We start from the raw sequence: 19605 nt of genomic DNA, 5'->3' as shown, positions 1-19605 counted from the left end.
AAATGCTGGGTTAAAAACAACCCAAGTTGTGTTGAAAATGGACAAACCCAATGATTGGGTTGTTTTAACCAAGTGGCTTGGGTTAAATGTTTGTCCAACGTGTTGGGTAGTTTTATTTAACTCAACTATTGTTTAAAAATGACTATATGGCTGGATTAAAATGAACCCAAAATAGGTTGGAAATTAAAAATCAGACAAATAATTATTAGAGGAAACAATAATAATCAAAAGATGAACATTTATTAATAAGCAGTTTAACAACAGTTGACCTTATTAATACATGTTCATTCATTTAATGTCCAACATACTTTGGGTTCATTTTAAGCAAGCAATACAGTCATTTTTAAACAATAGTTGAGTTAAATAAAACAATCCAGCAGGTTGGGAAAACATTCAACCCAACCAGTGGGTTAAAAGAACCTAACTGCTGAGTTAAAACAACCTAATCACTGGGTTTGTCCATTTTCAACCCAACCTGGGTTACTTTTAACCCAGCATTTTTTAGAGTGTATTTCAAATACACAACCAGTCAAATGTTTAAACTCTTAACTGAATCATGAGCTTAAACACTTTATATATTTCAGGTTTCTGTTTCAATGCATGCAATGTAATATGTTACTATTTGTATTACTATTATTTATTTATTTTTGAGTAAATTAGTGAGTTTAAGTAGTTAATAAAGGAAATGCAGCCAACATGTGCGCAAAGATATAAACTGCCCATGAACCTGACAGTGAACCGTTTCTATGAATTGACAAGATCCAGCATTCAGTCCTGAAATAGAGTCAAGTTTTCAGCCTCACTTCATAGAAAATTATTGATGAAGCCATGAAAGGCTACAAACTCCCCCTCACACTGAACCTGAAGTCATATTCAGCCTTCAGTTCCTGTCATGACACAGTACCGCAAGTTTCATCAATTGTAGGTCAATGACTCTGCCTCAACCACATATGAATCGACCGTTCAGTAATCAGAAAATGGAAACGTCGCTGTTCCTCCTCTTTTAGAGACTGACAATCAGGCTGACGGTCTATTAATTTGGCATTGCACTCCAGACCTCCTCAAGCTGATTTATGTGTTCTTTTGTCTTAATATTGATTGTCGGAGTAGAGGAATGTAAACACAATGTCAAGTGATTCAGACACATCAAAGGCCGAACCTGGCATGAATTCAGGATCAAAGCCGAGCCCACGGCAGAAGCTTGGCCAGGGGCCAGTGCGCTCTAATGAGCTGAATTAACATGTATTAATTCTGACCTTGTGAGGAGCAGACAGATGTCTCTTATGAGAGAGAGTGAGTTCATCACACACTTTGTTCAATGCACACATTTAAAGGAGAAGGTCTCCTGATTATTAAAGTCGCAATCCTCCAAATGACAACAGATAAATGTTAGACAATTTTTGTACAACAACAAAAATAATGTAATCTTTTCCAAAAACAATAGACATAAATTAAAATATTTTAAATTTTATATGCCTGATATTTCTTATAACAGAACATATATTACAGCAAAAATTAAACAAGAAAGCTTGCCATATTGTGTTTGCAAAAAAGTTTAGGGTCAGAAATGTTTCTTGATCATCAAATCATCATATTAGAATGATTTCTGAAGGATCATGTGACACTGAAGACTGGAGTAATGATGCTGAAAATTCAGCTTTGATCACTAGATATAAATTACATTTTACTATATACTGACATAGAAAACAATTATTTTAAATTTTAATAATATTTCACAATATTACTGCTTTTACTGTATTTCTGGTCAAATAAATGCAGCCTTGAGAGAGACTTCTTTTAAAAACATTTTAAAAAATCTAACCAAAATGTTTGAACAGTAAATTCTCTGTATTAACTTGTTTTTATTATCATATTATTATCTATATCGGTATTGTAATATTTTCTAGTATTGGATATCAGCATCTGCCATCTGATTACCTGCAGCCTCGTGCCTATATATATTATTGTTGAATAAATCTATTTATATTATAATAGAATTTTTTTTTTATTTTGAATAAATAAAAATTTGGGATTACATTTTCAAATATTCATAAAAAAAAAAAAATCCTAATTAAAATTATATATATTTAATTATAATTTTATAAATATCAAAATTGAAAGATGTAAAATCAGAATTCAGAGGAAAAAAAAGTCAAAATTCCTAAATATTTAGAATTAAATATATTTTTTAATTTCATAATTAAATACATATATGGATCAATGACGTGTCTTTTTTTGTCCAAAGGTCTTAATAGTAATAAAATACAAAGATATGACATCCGAAGTATCTAAGGTAGTACAACTAGATCTCTTTTATTGAATCCAAAAGGTTTTAAATTATATTTTGCTACATATAAAAGTATTTTAAAGATTTTGAAGTGTCAAAAGGTCATTCGGTTTAACTGTCCAAAGCCCAATACAGCCATTTCATTTGTGATTAAAACATCTTAAAATGTAATAAATGTATATATTTTTTATTCTGGCATGATTTTTATAACATCATATATCAGTATAGTGCAAAATGGTATTAAAATTATGTGTAGAAGTCGTTGCTTTATGAGAAAGAATGTCCGGAAAAATTAATTTCATTGATGTCATTCGGAGTAACCAATATAAAGGGACAATTTTGGATCAAGTCATGTGGTCAATATCGTGTGAAGTATATCGTGAAGTAAAGTAACTATTTGAAAAATTAATGTTTTCACTTGATCATACGCATGTCCCGAAACATCAGGTCATTCGGTACAACCGCTATAAAACATGGAAAATGTTGTACTATTTTAAAAACTTGTACTAAATATAAAATGTTTGACTGTCATTTTGCTAGATATCAGTCTGTTAGCATTGTTTGAAAATATCATAATTCGGTATAACTTAAAGTGTCAGTTGGTAAAACCAAAATTTTGGTCAAACTGAATGACTTTTTTGGTGACAAATTTTGTCCATCTTGTAAAAAATGACAAAAACAGTGTTAATTGATTACAAAAACTGCATAATCTCATCGTTAACACTTAATAAAACTTCAAAAAGAATTATATCTCCATTGTTTTTTTTTACACTTTTAAAACCTTATTCATCAATGACCCATAGATTTAGTTATAATCATAGAAATTTATAATTAAACAATGAAATATTATACTATATATAAATATATGCTATTTATGAGGACAATAATAAATGAAATAAAAACACAAATTACTATAAAATATGTAAGAAAAAATACCATTACTGCTTAAAATACTAGCAAGGCATATTCAGCATAGCAGATATTTTATAATAAAATGGCTGCCAATGCAATGAAGTGCAACACAATTAAATAATGTCTGAACTCATCAGGTAAACACAAAATTGTGCTGCGCCTGCAACTCCAGCCGAGTTAACAAGCACTTTTCCAAGAATTGACTTGGAGAAAACAAGCTTGGGAGAATAATCACAGATATCTTTCTGCAGCCAATCTCTCTAACAGGCCAGTCATATTAAAGTCACTCAGCCCGGCTCGTGTGGGTCACGTAGTGTGTGTGTGTGTGTGTGTGTGTGTGTATGTGTGTGTGTGACGGTGGGCGTATGGAGAATAGGCCAGCGCATCAGAGTCCTAGCCTTAAGGAGCCAGGCTTTCTCTGTTGTCTGACAACTCATTACCTTTAATTTGGTTGATGGGTCTAGAGCTAAGGGTACACAGAGACACGGGGCCCCAGAGAGCATTGCAGGGCCCGAGATGATGCAAGCCATATTTCTCGCTTCTCTAATGACTGCAGAGCAAAATAAAATATAAGCTTTTGTGTGCATGTGTGTGCGTGTGACTGACAGGTCTGTACCTCACCTGAGGGCAGAGAGGGAAATGAGCACTCAACGTGTGTCAACCTGTCTGTCTGCATGCGCGCACACGCACACACGCGCACGCGGCGTGTCATCTGACAGAGAGGCCAGAGCAACAGTGTGCTGTTAAACCGCTCATAGTTGAGTCATATGGGAACCAACGCACACTGTAAGACATCATTAAGCAATTAGTGATAATGATGCGTTGGATTTCCTCATACTCGACTTGATTGGCTGTTGCTGGCAGTGTGAAACACGTCGTTTAGCTTCCTCTCTGAGCTGGCCTGAGTCTTGTTATGGCACATTAATATTATTCCAGCGTACACGCGGATGCGCTCGTGATAGGCGGCTCAGTATTTTAGCGTGGTGGTTGTGCACAAATGAGCATCAGCGGTGCTAATTTTGTCCCGTTTGAGACTGATGCTGAGATACGGAAGCTTGTTTTCAACACGGAATAAAAAAACTAAAACAATTCTGACCTTTTTTTCCCTCACAATTCTGAGGAAAAAAGTCTTTAAAAAAGAATTGTGAGATATAAACGTAGAACTCGTGATTCTGAGACAAAAATATAATTGCTAGATGTTAAAAGATGAAAATAAAAGATGTTAACTCAGAACTGTAGGTTATAAACTTACAAATGTGAGAAAAAAAGTCAGAATTATATGAAATAAAAAGTTGCAATTACCTTTTTATTTTTTATTCCGTAAACAAAAAAAATATTGCAAGATGGAAACGTGGAATTGCAAGATGCAAAAATGTGCATTTTTTAAAAGATATAAACTCAAAATTCTGAGAGATGTTAACTCGCAACTATAAGTTATAAACTCACGATTCTAAGAAAAGTCCAAACTGTGAGATATAAACTTGCAATTGTGGGAAAAAGTCAGAATTATATGAAATAAAAATGTGTAATTATCTTTTTATTTTTTATTCCGTAAACAAAAAAATTAAATTGCAAGATGGAAAAATGTGCATTTTTTTTAGATTATAAACTCACAATTCTGAAACAAAAATAAATTTTATTAACTCGCAACTATAAGTTATAAACTCCAAACTGTGAGATATAAACTCGCAATTGTGGGAAAAAGTCAGAATTATATGAAATAAAAATTTGTAATTAACTTTATATTTTTTATACTGTAAAAAAAGAAAGGAAAAAAAAGAACAAAACAGAATTGTAAGATGGAAATTTAGAATTCAGGGAAAAAGTCAGAATTGTAAGAAGTAAACTCAGAATTATGAGAAAAAAAGTTGAAATTGTGGGAAGTAAACTCAGAATTCTTACAAACTCACAATAAGTCAACAACTTGTGTTTTTTAAGATATAAACTTATAAGATTTATAAACAATTTTGAGAAGTCAAACTCGCAATTGCAAGAAAAAAGTCAGAATTCCGAGATAAAAATTTGCAGTTACCACAGTTACGCAATATTTCATAAATAAAGTGATAAATTATGGATTACTTTAACAATGTCTCTACTAACTTTCTGGGGCTTGAAAGTGGTAGTTGTGTGACTGTCAATGGAGGGACAGAAAGCTCTCAGATTTCATCAGAAATATCTTTGTGTTCTGGGGCCGGGTGCACCAGCTGGACGTAAAAGGTGGGTGTAAGCCCACGCTGAACTTAGTTACGTCCAGCTTTCCAATGAATATTTACACCTGTTGCACTGTATGCTGCGTCAAAGGAATGTGCACTCAGAGGTAAACATGCATGAGAAGCACATGGCGGAACGAGTGAAGGAGACGAGCTGAATGAAAAGTGCACACTCACTCTCTGACAGCAGAGGGCGCTGATGGAACAGCAGAAATGCAGCGGTTACCCCGGAAACAAAGCAGCTGCTCTACTGAACAGTTTTTAAAATGCTTCAAATAGCCATTTAGTTTTTTGTATTTACAACATTTCTTAATTTCTTAGTTAAAGTTTAATAACATTACTAAAAGTTGTAACTATTATTTAATGATCCTGAGTTAAAGCTAACATTAACAAAAAATAATACCTACTGTAACAAATATAGCTATTGTTCATTCTTAATCTTAGTTAATGCGTTAACTAACGTTAAATAATGAGACCTTATTATAAAGTGTTACCTGTTGTTCTTTATCATTTTTTTGCACTTTAATCTGTTTGAAACATTTTACTTAATAATTTGTGTATTGTGTTGTTGTATTTAAATGTTCAGAATTATTGTTATAAGAAAAAAATTCTTACACCTGTTAAACTATGACAACACTTTTTTTGCAACCTATTTCAATATCGTGATAATACCGTATACCGTGATAAAAGCTTCAGCAATTATCACAACATGAAAATTTGATACCGTCACATTCCTATTCCAATCCAAAGGGAGTGAAGTTCGAAGGACACTATGAACGGCATAGGGAATAAGGGAACATCAACGCATCAAAGGCCCTGTCCCAAATGGAACAGTTCATGTGCACTTACGGTCTTGTGGACTTACAATGCTGCTGCGCGCGCCTGTCCATTAAGTCCACAAGACCGTAGGGTGTCCCATTTGTCATTCTAGGTTTCAGAAGGGTGCTCGCGAGCTTAGTCAAAGCGGACTCGTAAGAAGATTGCGAGGGGTTTAGGGTTCCATTTGGGACAGGGCCACAGGAAGAGGAGAGGAAAAATCACCCAACTGTCATTGTGAACCGTGTAAAAGTGGGGAGAAACAGCTGTAGCTCAGTTATTCTTTTATTTTACTTTATTTACCTCAGGAGGATTTATTGTGCAGCTGCATGTGGAAAAAACAGCGAACGAGATGAGACCGCTGCAGTTTAGCTATTAAGACCATGGATTACAAACACATTTACACTTTGTTTAAGGGTTAGTTCACCAAAAAGTGAAATTTCTGTCATCATTTACCCTCACCCTCATGTCGTTCCACACCTGTAAGACCTTTGCTCATCTTCAGAACACAAATTGTCCCTCTATTGACAGTCTATGTAACTACCACTTTCAAGCCCCAGAAAGGTAGTAAAGACATCTTAAAGTAATCCACAAAATATGAATCTCCAACACACGTTCACGTAACAATGGCTGCTCTTGTGTCAACACATGTATGTATCGCGGTGCTCTCATGAACACGTTAGAGATCAATATTTCATAAATAAATTTTTTTTTTTTGTGTGTGCAAACTTGCGTGGCTTCATGAATTTGTGGTTAAACCACTGGAGTCACATGGATTACTTTAATGATGTTATTGCATGACAGCTTAAAATCTGTTAACAGTCAATTAAATATAATTATAATTATAAATACAATTAAACATCTAAGTTTTGAGTAAGCAATAAGGTGAGAGGCTGTGCTGTATCGTGAATAAGTCACGGCTGAAGGGAGTTGTTAGGCACGATGCGAAGCCGTAACTTATTCACGATACAGCACTAGCCTTGAGTACCTTAATGCTTTTATAAAACAGTTACCACACAATACAAATATTAAAGTAAAAAATTATGTATCAATGCACCTTTCATGAAGTAAACTTTCACTAAAAGCTTTCCTACCACCAGAAAAAATAGTCCCTGACCGTGAACAGCAACAGAATTACATTATTACGCCATCAGATGGCGGCAAAGACTGTCTTTATGAGTGTCAGTCAGTAACGAAGACTTTTACATGAATTGTTGTGAACACGGAACAAGACGCAACTGACAAATGCTTTGACTAGCGCTGTTAGTCACGGGAAAACCCTTTAACTGTTAAAAGGACAAGATATCGCAGCGGACATTTAAACTGATGTTTTATTATGAACATAAGACTGACCTGAAGGAAAATGCTAAATCTGAATGCAGGTAATAAACTCGCTCACTCGATCTCTTTCTTACAATACTCTTCTACATAATACAGTGATCTTCAATGAACAATATCAATTGAGAACAAACAGTTTACGTTGCTAAGAGTGTTATATAGTGATACACAGAACTGTTGGGTGAAGCAATCATAGCTGTGTTTTATCATGAATAAAAGTGTCCTTGAGCTCTGGAAAGGTGCTATATAAATAAAACTTATTATTAAAACACAGCTATTGACCATTCAGAATCATGAACAGGAACTAACCGTTATATATATATATATATATATATATATATATATATTAGATAGGCTTACATAATTTGTTTTGTATATGTATATTATATGTAATTTAAATTAAATTATGATAATTATTTTATATCTGTTGCAGTGTGTATGCAGGAAGAAGAAGGCAGAAGGTGCGATCCAATAAACGGTTTAATAGCAAACTCAAAAACTCAACATTGCATAACAGAGATCGGATATCAACTGAAAACCAAAGTACAACAAACACAATCAAGAATAATTGAACAAACAGCTGGTAATGAATGAATGAATGACAACTAAGGAGTGGCGGGAAACTGAACAAACAAAGGAACAAGGGAACCAATGAAAATCAAACAGACGTGTAACAATCATAATCTGCTCGTTGCAGGCCGCTCCAAATGAGCGATTATTGTCAGTGAAGTGCCCTTCAACGGATATCCCGAGCGTGGGGGAGCAGTGAACACTGCGTAGGGACCCTGTCAATCGGAACACACCTAGGGTCTCACTGCAGTGTTTTTGAGGGGTTCGACACCCGTCATGGCGCTCACGTGGCACTGCCGCCGCGGCTCCCCTCAGGAATATATGAGGTCTGTCAAGGGTGTCACCTCCGCCCGTTCCCCAGCTGAGGGGGAAGTGAAGGGGAGCGTTCTTGGCATCTCTGGCCGCTTCTAAAGTCCCTAAAAAGCAGAGGACCCTACCTTGTGTATTTTTCACTAATTGAAAAGACTAATGAGCTCCCTGGAGCTCCATCCTATTACCGCGCACTTAATTACAGCGCCAGCAGCAGCTCCAGCCAAACCACAAATAAAGACGCAATGCGAGAAAGTGCGAGAAAACGAGAAGGCAGGGGTTGACCTGCTTTTTTGTCGTTGTTTTGGGACTTTGCATTCCAGGAAGGAACAGATGTCTATTATTTTTTTTAAACCGTGTTTATTTTTGGCAGAAATTTTTGTTGCTCTGGCTCATCTGTTTATTTTCCAGTGCGGTTTGCCTAAATTCCACCTATTAAAGATTTAACTCGAATTCCTCTTATATCAGCAGGGTTTCTCCAGCAGCTTATTAAGCCTTCACTCTGGGCTCTAGATGTTGTTTTTAGAGGATTACAAAATCCCAACATTTTGAGGTAACATAATAAGGTTCTTCCCACAAATATGGTACATTTTGGTGTTCCATGACTTTAAAAAATCATTAGAGGAACTAATCTAATATTTTTAGTTGTGAAATATTAGATAATTATTTATCCAATAAAATGAAATGTATTTTGTTTTTTTTTTATGGTGTATTTAGAAGGTCTTGCCCTTCTTTTGTCAATGGGTCAAAGACATTTAGATGTGCGCATCAATAGAAATTTAAAAAAAAGTATTTTATATACATAGAAAGTGCATTAAATGCAACTAAAATGTTTCAAATAAGTTTTGGGAGAATAAAATGTGGGTGAAATAATGTTCCATTGTCATTCAGTGTAACTTATATTTATGTAAAAGTTGAAACAACATAATTATTCTGACCTGTATGTATTAAAATATATAAAAGAATAAGTGAGCATACTTAATTTTATTGCATTTTAAATGAATAAAAAATTCTTGCTGACAAATGGGCAAAACCTTGGATAGTGGCAAAGTTTAAAAATGTAAAATTACAAGTAATTATTCTTTAATATGACAAATAGATACTTCTTGTAAATATCCCTGACAAGATTGTTACACTGAATGACATTTTATTGGGTGTCTTCTGTAAATCATGGTAAAAATTTAATTTTAATTTCTGCTCAGAAAAAAGAACAAGCAAATTAAACAGGATCCATTCTTATATACTGAAAAACAACAATTTAAAGCTGTATTACACTTATTGTTTTGATGCTTTAAAACCCTTTTTCGTCTTTGACCCTTATACATTCAACAATTTAAATCATACAATGTAATCATTTTAACATATTCAATTGATAGTGAATACAAATTAAATTTATATTTGAATTACTTTATATTCAGCACATTTTGAGTGCAACCCTGTTACTAAATGATTTTTCCCCATTACAATTTTTTTTTAAGAAGACAGGAAAATAAAACAAAATTTTAAACAAAATGTAATGCCAAAGTTACTGCCATTTAGTACAAATGCATTACCGTTTATTCATTTCTTCAAAAAAATCTTACTTTTATTCAGCAAGGATACATTAAATCGATCAAACGTGACAGTAGACATTCATAATGTTACAAAAATATTTCAAATAAATGCTGTTCCCTTTCAAAAAAAAAATCCTGTTTTTAACACTGATAAGAAATGTTTCATGAGCATCAAATCATATCAGAATGATTTCTGAAGGATCATGTGACACTGAAGACTGGAGTAATGATGCTGAAAATTCAGCTTTGATCACAGGAATAAATTTTAAAATATGTTCAAATAGAAAACGGTTCCTTTAAATTGTAATAATATTTTACAATATTATTGTTTTTACTGTATTTTTTTAATCAAATAAATGCAGCCTTGGTGAGAAAAGACTTTTTCCCCAAAACATTTTACAAATCCTGTTTTTAGTGTATTTTTCATTTATGGGAACTAACTAGCTGACAGCTAAATTTAGGCTACAATTCAATCTTTTTTTAAAATTTTAATATTGATAGAAAAAAAAAAAAGACAACAACATCCATTTTTAGAAACAATTTACAAGTTTTATTTATCAAGTTCACACACTTCAAAACTGGGGTAGAGGGGGCCATTGCAAAGAGGTCTAATAAATTGCCAGAACTATGAATTAAACTCCAAAAATCTACCATTAATTACAGGCAAGCTTAAATTTTTTTGTTCCTTCTCGTCTTTTAAAAGTAGTTTTTAATACATGTATTCTTTATACAAGATTACTGAATAAATGCATCAAATAAGAAACCAGTTCCAAAGTAGACATTACAAAAAATACATTGTTTTATACAGACACAGAAAAGCAGATGATCAAATATTGACCAATAATATTTATTTCCTTTTCACTTATCAAAAAAGTTAACCTGACATCTATTTCTCCAAAAAGGTAAAAAGCAATATACAGCATTATTTAAAAGACATTAAGAAAGAATTGCTTTAAAAGAGTCAGTCAGCTGATTTGGTTACCAACGAGAGTGGCTGGGATTGGAACAAAGCATGATGGGAGTGAAGAGCGGCCTGATGGAACGGGGAGGGCGGAGAGAGCAGGGAGGGATGCAAGGAGGAGAAGGGGAGTGGCCGAGAGAGAAGAGGCGGAGTTGACTGACTGCCTGAGGAGCTGGTTGGGAGAGAGATGCTGGGCTGGGAGGAGGATGATGATGATGATGAAGAGCATGAGGAGGGGGGTTTGGACAGAAGAGGGAAGTGAGGCTGATGGTGGCGATCGGGTTTGGTGGTGAGCGACAGCGGCTGGGCCTGCTCGGAGTGAGTGGGGGCCGGAGCGGCGGGCGAGGCCAGGGCCGCAGAGGGCGTGGCTGGGGAGTCCAGCATGCTGCCGTGGGAGGAGCCTGGGCTGTCAATCATTTTCTCCTGAGGGAGGTACTGCATGCACGGCTTCTTGTTCCGTGCCGAGAAATCTGAAAGAGGACGGAAATCGCACAAGATCAGTGCCGGCGGGAATTTATAATACAGTTTTTCACCCCATTTACAGGGAGAAGATAGAAACAGTGAAGTCATGATACACTCACAGAAACCTCAACTGCAATTTCATCACAAATATTATATTTACAGACATTTTTGGGACAAATTAGTCAGATTTTCCCACCAAATTCTCATTACTGCAATGCGTCTGGAAATTTTAATATGCGGTCACATGATACTTTTCACTTCATTTGTATGTGTGTGAATGCTAAAAGACCAGAAAAGCAAAGTTCACGCAAAGATGATTCGCATTTTGCTGCGTTTAGTAAACTCCGGGTTTCCATCCAAACGTGAAGCGAATAAAAGAACAAAACAAAAATGGGCTGTTTCCATCAAGTTGTTTGAGCGAATGACGGTGGTATTGTTAAATAATCGTACAGTCAATAAAACACCATCAGTGGAAACAGCCGATTAGTCATGTGGGTTTAATTTATTTGGCAAATGTGTTTTCATCTTCCATTATTCGCATTAACTCTTTTTCACACAAGTCAAAAACCACCTCAAGCGAGCAAAATTTTTTTTTTTTTTTGCAAAATCAGATCTTCATTAACGGACAGCAGTGTTTATATTTGGGTGGAGCAAAGTTGTTATTTTGGGGTTTTTTTGGCGCACAAAGTATTCTTGTCGCTTTATAACATGCAGGCCTCATGTAGCCATCAGATTTCATCAACAATATCTTAATTTGTGTTCTGAAGATGAATGAAGGTCTTACGGGTGTGGAACGACATATAGGTGAGTAATTAATGAAATTTTTTATTTTTGGGTGAACTAACCCTTTAAATTTTTTTCCCCTGTAATTTCCATTATTATTCAAGGCACAGTATGTAAGTTTCGCCACTAGAAGTTGCTTATTCAAAACAACAACAAATGCGTAGCTTGATGGTGCCATGAATGAGCGTGGAATCATGGGAGTTGTCTTGTTCATCCCCACAGCTGATGGAAAGCAATCCGACGGGACTCAGACTGCAATCATGTATTAAAGTGGACCTATAATGTCTCTTTCACAAGATGTAATAGTCTCTGGTGTGTCCAGAATGTGTCTGAAGTTTCAGCTCAAAATCCCCCACAGATCATTTATTAGCTTGTCAAATTTGCCTCTATTTGGGTGTGAGCAAAAACACGCCGTTTTTGTGTGTGTCCCTTTAAATGCAAATGAGCTGCTGCTCCCGCCCCCTTTCCAGAAGAGGGCAGAGCTTTAACAGCTCAACAACAACAAAGCTGGAGAATCTCACGCAGCCAAAATGATGAATGACAAATAAAGCTCTTTATAATTACGCTGTTAGCCACTTGACAGAATAGTGTTTCAAACATGGCACTCGCGGGAAATCAAGAAAACAAGCGTTTCAAACAATAAGACTTACTGTGTTGAAATCGAGGAAAATGCAGATATGACGTCATTGACAGGTGGCGTAATGACACGAGACATCACTCCGTTTAAAATAGTGTATTTCTCTGGATTTAAACATTCTTGGAAACATTTGGGATAATGCAAGTACGCAGTCAACAAAATATATAACATTGTTCTTAGTGGTTTATGGATATTTTAATAAAAAAATCTTACATATTGTGCCTTTAATGGTTCACATTAAATTCTCAATGTAATAGTAATTTTATATATAGTCAACAAATTTAATTAAATATTTAAACTAAATAATATTATATAAACATTAAAAAAAAATCTTGCATAGTATTAATGAGAATTCAGTGGGAAATGTACTTAATTGTCATGTTGCTTCATTGTCTTTCTGCAAAATATAATTTATTTCTTCTGATTTTAGACTGAAATATGAATTTGACATGTTCTTCTTGACAGTTTTCATGAGATTCACCCATACAATACTGAACACAAAATGGAAATGGCGTCATGTGTCGATTTGTTGACGTCACGGTACTCAAACTGTGGATGAGATCACAACGCTGACACGGCCGTCCGAGGAGCCGTTCACACAGGACACGGCCTTGAGCGCAACAGAGCATTATAAAGCCTCCTAATAAACACTCAGTGCGCTTCTATCTCACCCACACGTCCATCTGAGCGTTTCAGAGCTGACACTGATTCACTGTACTGACACTGCTAATGGTGCAAGATGATGGAAGCACAGAAAGAAGTCCATTTGTAGTGCAATGACTGCTCAACAGAGAGGACGTCCTGTGTGAATGGCCCCTGAGCCTGCAGACGTACTGTACCTGCCTGCGCTAGCACTGCACCTCATAAGCTGCATGTCAGCAAGGAGGAGAGAGCGGGGTTAGAAACGCACAAGGCGAGAGAGAAAAGTGTGTGAGTGTGTGTGTGTGTGTGTCCGTCCTCACCCTCTGCTGTTGAGTCTGTCTTATTATCTCTCTTCCTCTTCTTCCGCTTGCCCTGGAGTTGATATATACAGAGAGAGAGGGAAACAGAGGGCGAGAGAGATGGAAACAGAGATACAGAGTCAGAAATACAGAAGGAAGTCAAAAAATACTGTGAGGACAAATGCAGGTTTAAAAAGCAGTGCAATTTTATAATAATAATAGTCCACTTTCTGTGAATTGGGTACAAAATAGAGCCTGAAATTCACACACAATTCGGTGAAAGGTGTGAATTTATTTGTATATCTTTATTAATTAACTACATGTACTTTCTATAGAGTTACGGTTAGGGATAGGTTTAGGATTAGTTGCAATTATGCATAATTAACTGTTATTACAATGGGAATCACCTTAAACTTGCCATAAAAACTTTAACAAATGTATTGCTAATTAATGTTAACAAATGCATTGACAAATGTGAACTTGCTACCAAAAACACAAATTGTGTGTAAAAATGCATGAATGAATATAAAAGGTGCAAATGTTATTTTTTTTGGGAGAACAAAAACTAAGGATTGTTATTTAAATTTTTTGTAATTTTTAAAAAAATCAATAAAATTTTCAAAATTATGATTCATAGGATGACCTATTTTGGCCATATTATATATATATATATATATATATATATATATATATATATATATATATATATATACACAGATATTTTATGTTTAACAAAATAAATTTGTGTTTTATTAAAAGAAGTCATGGGACACCAAAGTGAACCACATTCACAGAAAGTGTCAAATGTGAGTGTAAGGCTGTGTGCGCGCGGTGGATCCTGAAGCGTCTGACTCACGTAGTTATCTCGGGCTGACCAGCCAGGGTAGAGTTGAGAGTGCAGCTGCCTCTCTTTCCTGGCCAGCTCGTAGTATTTGGCCTGTTCCTCTCGTGATAGTGAGTGCCACTGCAAACACAAACACTACAGTCAGCCAAAGGGCAAACACACACACACATATATATACTGTACATACAGGCAGTGCTTACACGACACACACACTAGTGTGAACACACACCCCTGTCTTGTGTGTGTATATGCAACACGTGTGTAAAAATAGTCACTTAAACACTAGTGTATGAGGTCCGGGAGATGTTTTTAATAGACGTCTCATGTAGAGGTTGGGGGAAAAATCTATAAAGCACAGTATTGAGACATTTTGCATGTTAATATTGTATCAGGACACGGACGGCAAGCATCAATCTTTTATCAGGGCCTGAATTTCAGCACAGGATTGTGGGTAATGCATATAATTTTACTCATTACTGCAGGAAAACTTCAAATCAATATGATTTCTTTTTTTAAAACCGTAATTTTAGAAAGCGCTTGATTTATTCCAGCGATCAAAGCTGCATTTTCAGTCACATTATTCTTCAGACATCATTCTAATATGCAGATTTTTTTTTTTTTTTTTTTTATGAATATCAATGCTGAAAACAGTTGTGATGCTTAATATTTTTCTGCATATTGACTACACAATTTTGATTCAGGAAACATTTTGGACCACATTCAATATCAGCATTTGTTGCGATTGGTTCACTCAAAATGGATATTAATGCAATGGCGTAGCGGCATCACAAACACACTGTTCACTCACCCTGCGGCCGAGGATCTGGTTGATGGCGGCACTTTCTTTTAGCGTGCACTCGGCCACCACTTTGGCCCTCATCTCCTTCATATAGAGCATGAAGGCATTTAGAGGCTTCTTTATGTGAGGTTTCTTCTCGTCCTCTTTCTTAGTCGGGCCTGGAGACTTCCTGTAAACATACACCACAGGTGCATCAGTCATTGTACTGGATGCGAGGGAGTGACATTGAGAACGACGGATGTGGAGGAGTGTGGAGAGTTGGTAGACAAAACAACGATAAACTTATTTTTCTCCCAAATGATATTTGGAGGTGAGAGTGTGGAGCTAATGCTATTTAGTTGAATGGAGCATTAATAGGATGCCTGTCCATTTTGAAAAAGCAAGAAATGTGTTGTATGCTTGTGCTTACGTGTGAGCCGCTGGGCTGAGTTCTCCGTTGGGTTCTTGTTTGATAGCCGGAGAGACAATGGCTGGGTGAGGGATGCCTGTCTGATGAAGACCGTGAGGATGATGAGGAACAATATGAGGAGAAAAGCGACTGGACACCAAACTGTAAAGAGAGAGAGAGGTAAATTACCATTATTGCCTATTGAGACCAAGGAAATCACATCTCCTATCTTAAAAGATTTTGGACTTTGTGACCAGTGATATACTGTTAGTGAACATCCAGACACTGCTGAGAGAATTAATATGTAAATATGTGCTGCGCTTTCCTCTCAATAACAAAATAAACACAACAAAAATGACAGTGGTGAGAAAACAGCAGTTAAGAAATCATAGAGATGTGGATGTGTTTGCAACAGCTCTGAAATTCAGCCCTCTACACACTTTGTCAGTGTTGCTTTCAATTAGAATTACAATCAAGGCTCTGAACCGGTTCAAAACAAAAAACAGAAATGAAATTTTAACAGGAACAAAAACAAAATCAAGTTTAAACATTCTGAACAGAAATGCTTTTTGAAATGACTTGGGCTGCCCCCTAATAGATGATTAACCATTAGTCGACTAGATGAGGCTTGGTCGACCAAGACGGTTAACCGCAGAAAAATAAAAACTCCACAGGAAGTGGCAAAGTCACGCAGTCCGTGAGGGAGAGTTCGTTCACGGCAGGAAATTCAAACATTCGCCTATCATTCATCGACCTCAATTATGGCTTATCACTTGAAAAATGTAAGTAGTAGCAACTGTACAAGTCTGCTCGCTCTAATGTTAGTCTAGTCCTAGATAAATGTGCGCTATTATTTAAGGTGCATATCCAAGTGTTTGTGTGGAGAGCAGTGTTGGGCACTTTAAAAAAAGCAATTAGTTATAGTTACTTCTCACAAATAGTAACAGAGTTAGTAACTGAGTTACATCATTATAAAAGTAACTAATTACCAGGGAAAGTAACTATTGCATTACTTAAAAAAAAAAAAAAAAAAAAATCAAGTATGTCAATTAACTTTGATGCCCCCAATATTAAATACAAGTCTAAAAATAAATTATTTGTTTAAATAGGCCTATGTTATTTTTTTTAATTTGTCTATTTGATTATGAAAAGTGAAAAACATGAGTAAGATAGGATACATCATAAGATGCGCAATATATCGGGAGACATGGAGTGGGTCAAACATGATTTTGACCACTTCATTAAGTTTTGTTTTGTAGAAAGCCTCTCTTTAAAGTGAATTTCGTTTTGTAAAAATTGTATCTTAATTTTAATCAATGTTTCATCAACCAATTGCTAAGATTTAATAAATAAGAAGCAAATATAGCAGACAATATAATCATGACATGGAGGTGTCGGCGCGATCACTTGCATGTGAACTGAAGCACGTCTTATAGATAAATGAACCGAAACTCAGTGAATAGGCTGCTTGCCTCACAGACATGAGAAATATATCTATAGAGAGCTTGAATTGTCTACTTTCAAACAAAATAATAACAAAACGAAAAGATTATGTAATCCGAATGAAATGAGCATTCTCTAAGCGCGTCCACGGAGATGATGAGAGTCAGCAATGTCAACATCTTTGCAGCCAACACTGATTCAGAAAAGTTTAGTTTATTAATAAATCGGGCTGGGCGATATATCGCATGCGATTGTCACACGCATTTCGTCAGTAAAGCCGGTTCCCTGATTACCGCTAAATCTCCATCACCTGCTTTCAAATGGAGCGGCATTTAATAGACAGAGCCGTAGATCACTGACAAGCTACGCAATATTGCGTTCATTATCACAGATGAATCGTCTTTGATAATGAACGCGATATTGCGTAGCTTGTCAGTGAACTACGGCTATATCGCCCAGCCCTATTAATAAACAATTAAATTGTATCCTTTTTGTCACATTCATAATCATTACTTTTGCCGGTTCTTTATGGCAAGCTTTATGCGTGCACTTGAGTGCTACAGCCTATATTACGTAAACGCTCATTATTATGGTTTATTCTCTCCAGTATTTAAGAAATTAAATTCATTTAAATGTGATTAGTCAACTAATGGCTTAAATGAACAACTACTAGTCGACTAGAAATAACTCATTTCACATATTTTCGATCCAGCATTTCACAAAGGTTTGAGCTTGCGCTCCGCTCCCATGCTCTGACACAGACACACACAGAGCATCGTACATTATTATGAGTGTAAAATTATATTTGTGTATGACTAACCTGTACTATTTCTTAACAATAAAACGTTTTGCAGGTCTATCTAGTTACACACCATTAGCATGTGTCCCACCCCACCACACACAACAGAGAAAAAAACTTTGCAGGTCCTATGACTCAGAGAGAGCCTACTCGGATGAAAACCGCTTCAGTGAGCTCAATTATAGTAACGCAGCACTTTTTTGCCAGAAATGGTAAAGGCATTGTAACGGGGGGAAAGTAATTAATTTAATAATTAATAATTTAGTAATTACTGAAAAAAGTAACTCCGTTAGTAATGCCGTTATTCCCATTACTGGTGGAGAGTGCGCTTGCTGCATGACATACATGCGCCGGTGCGATCACTTGCATTTAACTTAAAATACGCCATAATTTTGGTCATACAGATAATAGTAATGCAAACTGTAAAGAGTCTACTTTTATTTCTGTAAACTTACAATAACAAAACGTTGTGCTTTTGTAAAACAATGAAAACAATCAGGATGCGATATCTGCCGTTTCAGTCTCAGTGAACTTGAGCGTGTAATAAAGCGTAAACTTGACTCACAGATGAAAAATATATCTATAGAAAGCTTGAAATGGTTATTTTTAAATTAACCAATTCAAATGGAAAAAATAAATGTAATCCGAATGAAACATGCATATATAGGTGCAATAAATTAAAATATTTAGACACAAAATGATATTCAAACTCACATTAGATGCTTTTAACATTAAATAAAGCACATAAACAGTACCTGAGATTATCATCATCATGCCATACTTTGTGTTGTTGTTCCAGTCTCGACGTCGCGGATGGTTAGGACACGGTGTTACGCACGGGCTGTATTGGCTAGACAGCAATTACCAGACTGAGACACGCTTCTCCGCTCCGCAAATACATAAAACCTTTCCCTTTGCACACATTGTGTTTCGAATAAAGAAAACGCAGTACTTATTCAAAGAACTAGTTTATCATTTACCCTTGCACTGCAAACGAGCAGAGACAGTCTCAAAAAACACGAGTGATGCTCACTGCAGAGCCAAATGAGGCGGTGGAGCTTCTGGATGAGGTTTGCCGACAGTTTGAGGATCCACTCGAGTTACAAGGTTTAGTCACAAGCTCTTAGTATAAAGTGTAATTCAAGCTCTGGTATAAAGTATAGGCTAAAAATAAAATAAATAACTGGTATTTTTTCTAATCAAGTTTTTGGAACGGTAATGGTACAGAAGGAACGCATGAACAAATGTTTAAATACTGATTCTGCTCGGAGTGAAGCGACTGATTTTTTAAATTTTTTTATTTTCTCTCCATTCTTTTTTTCCAGAAAGCTATTTCGGACAATTCCAGAAGCGAACTTTGTTTTCGCCTGATTTTGTTCACAATGGCATCACACTAGTTCTAAAAATCCTCTTGAAGTATATCAGGGCCTTTAAACTAGGGGTGTAAGAAAATATCGATACACATGAATATGGCGATATTATGTTTGGCAATACTGTATAGATTCTCAAAAACGCTGTATCGATATTTATTTATTTACATCCCAGGTTCGTGG

The 19605-nt window shown here is 35.7% G+C and overlaps 1 protein-coding gene across 1 annotated transcript in view; it reads right to left on the bottom strand.

The window, feature by feature from the left end:
- Nucleotides 1-10253: 10253 nt before the first annotated feature.
- Nucleotides 10254-19605, bottom strand: part of tcf7l1b (transcription factor 7 like 1b) — a 70754-nt gene continuing 61402 nt past the window's right edge. Inside the window, exons 8-12 of the mRNA XM_067395504.1 lie at nt 15832-15972; nt 15432-15591; nt 14636-14743; nt 13801-13852; nt 10254-11426 (exon numbers count right to left, since the gene is read on the bottom strand). Of these exons, the coding sequence (XP_067251605.1) occupies nt 10957-11426; nt 13801-13852; nt 14636-14743; nt 15432-15591; nt 15832-15972 (931 nt within the window). The 3' untranslated portion in view covers nt 10254-10956. The remainder of the gene's footprint in view (nt 11427-13800; nt 13853-14635; nt 14744-15431; nt 15592-15831; nt 15973-19605) is intronic.

The sequence above is a fragment of the Chanodichthys erythropterus genome, chromosome 9, assembly GCF_024489055.1.
Source record: "Chanodichthys erythropterus isolate Z2021 chromosome 9, ASM2448905v1, whole genome shotgun sequence".
Taxonomy (NCBI): Eukaryota; Metazoa; Chordata; class Actinopteri; order Cypriniformes; family Xenocyprididae; genus Chanodichthys; species Chanodichthys erythropterus.
The sequence above is the reverse complement of the archived record's forward strand: the minus strand, read 5'-3'. Positions and strand labels throughout refer to the sequence as shown.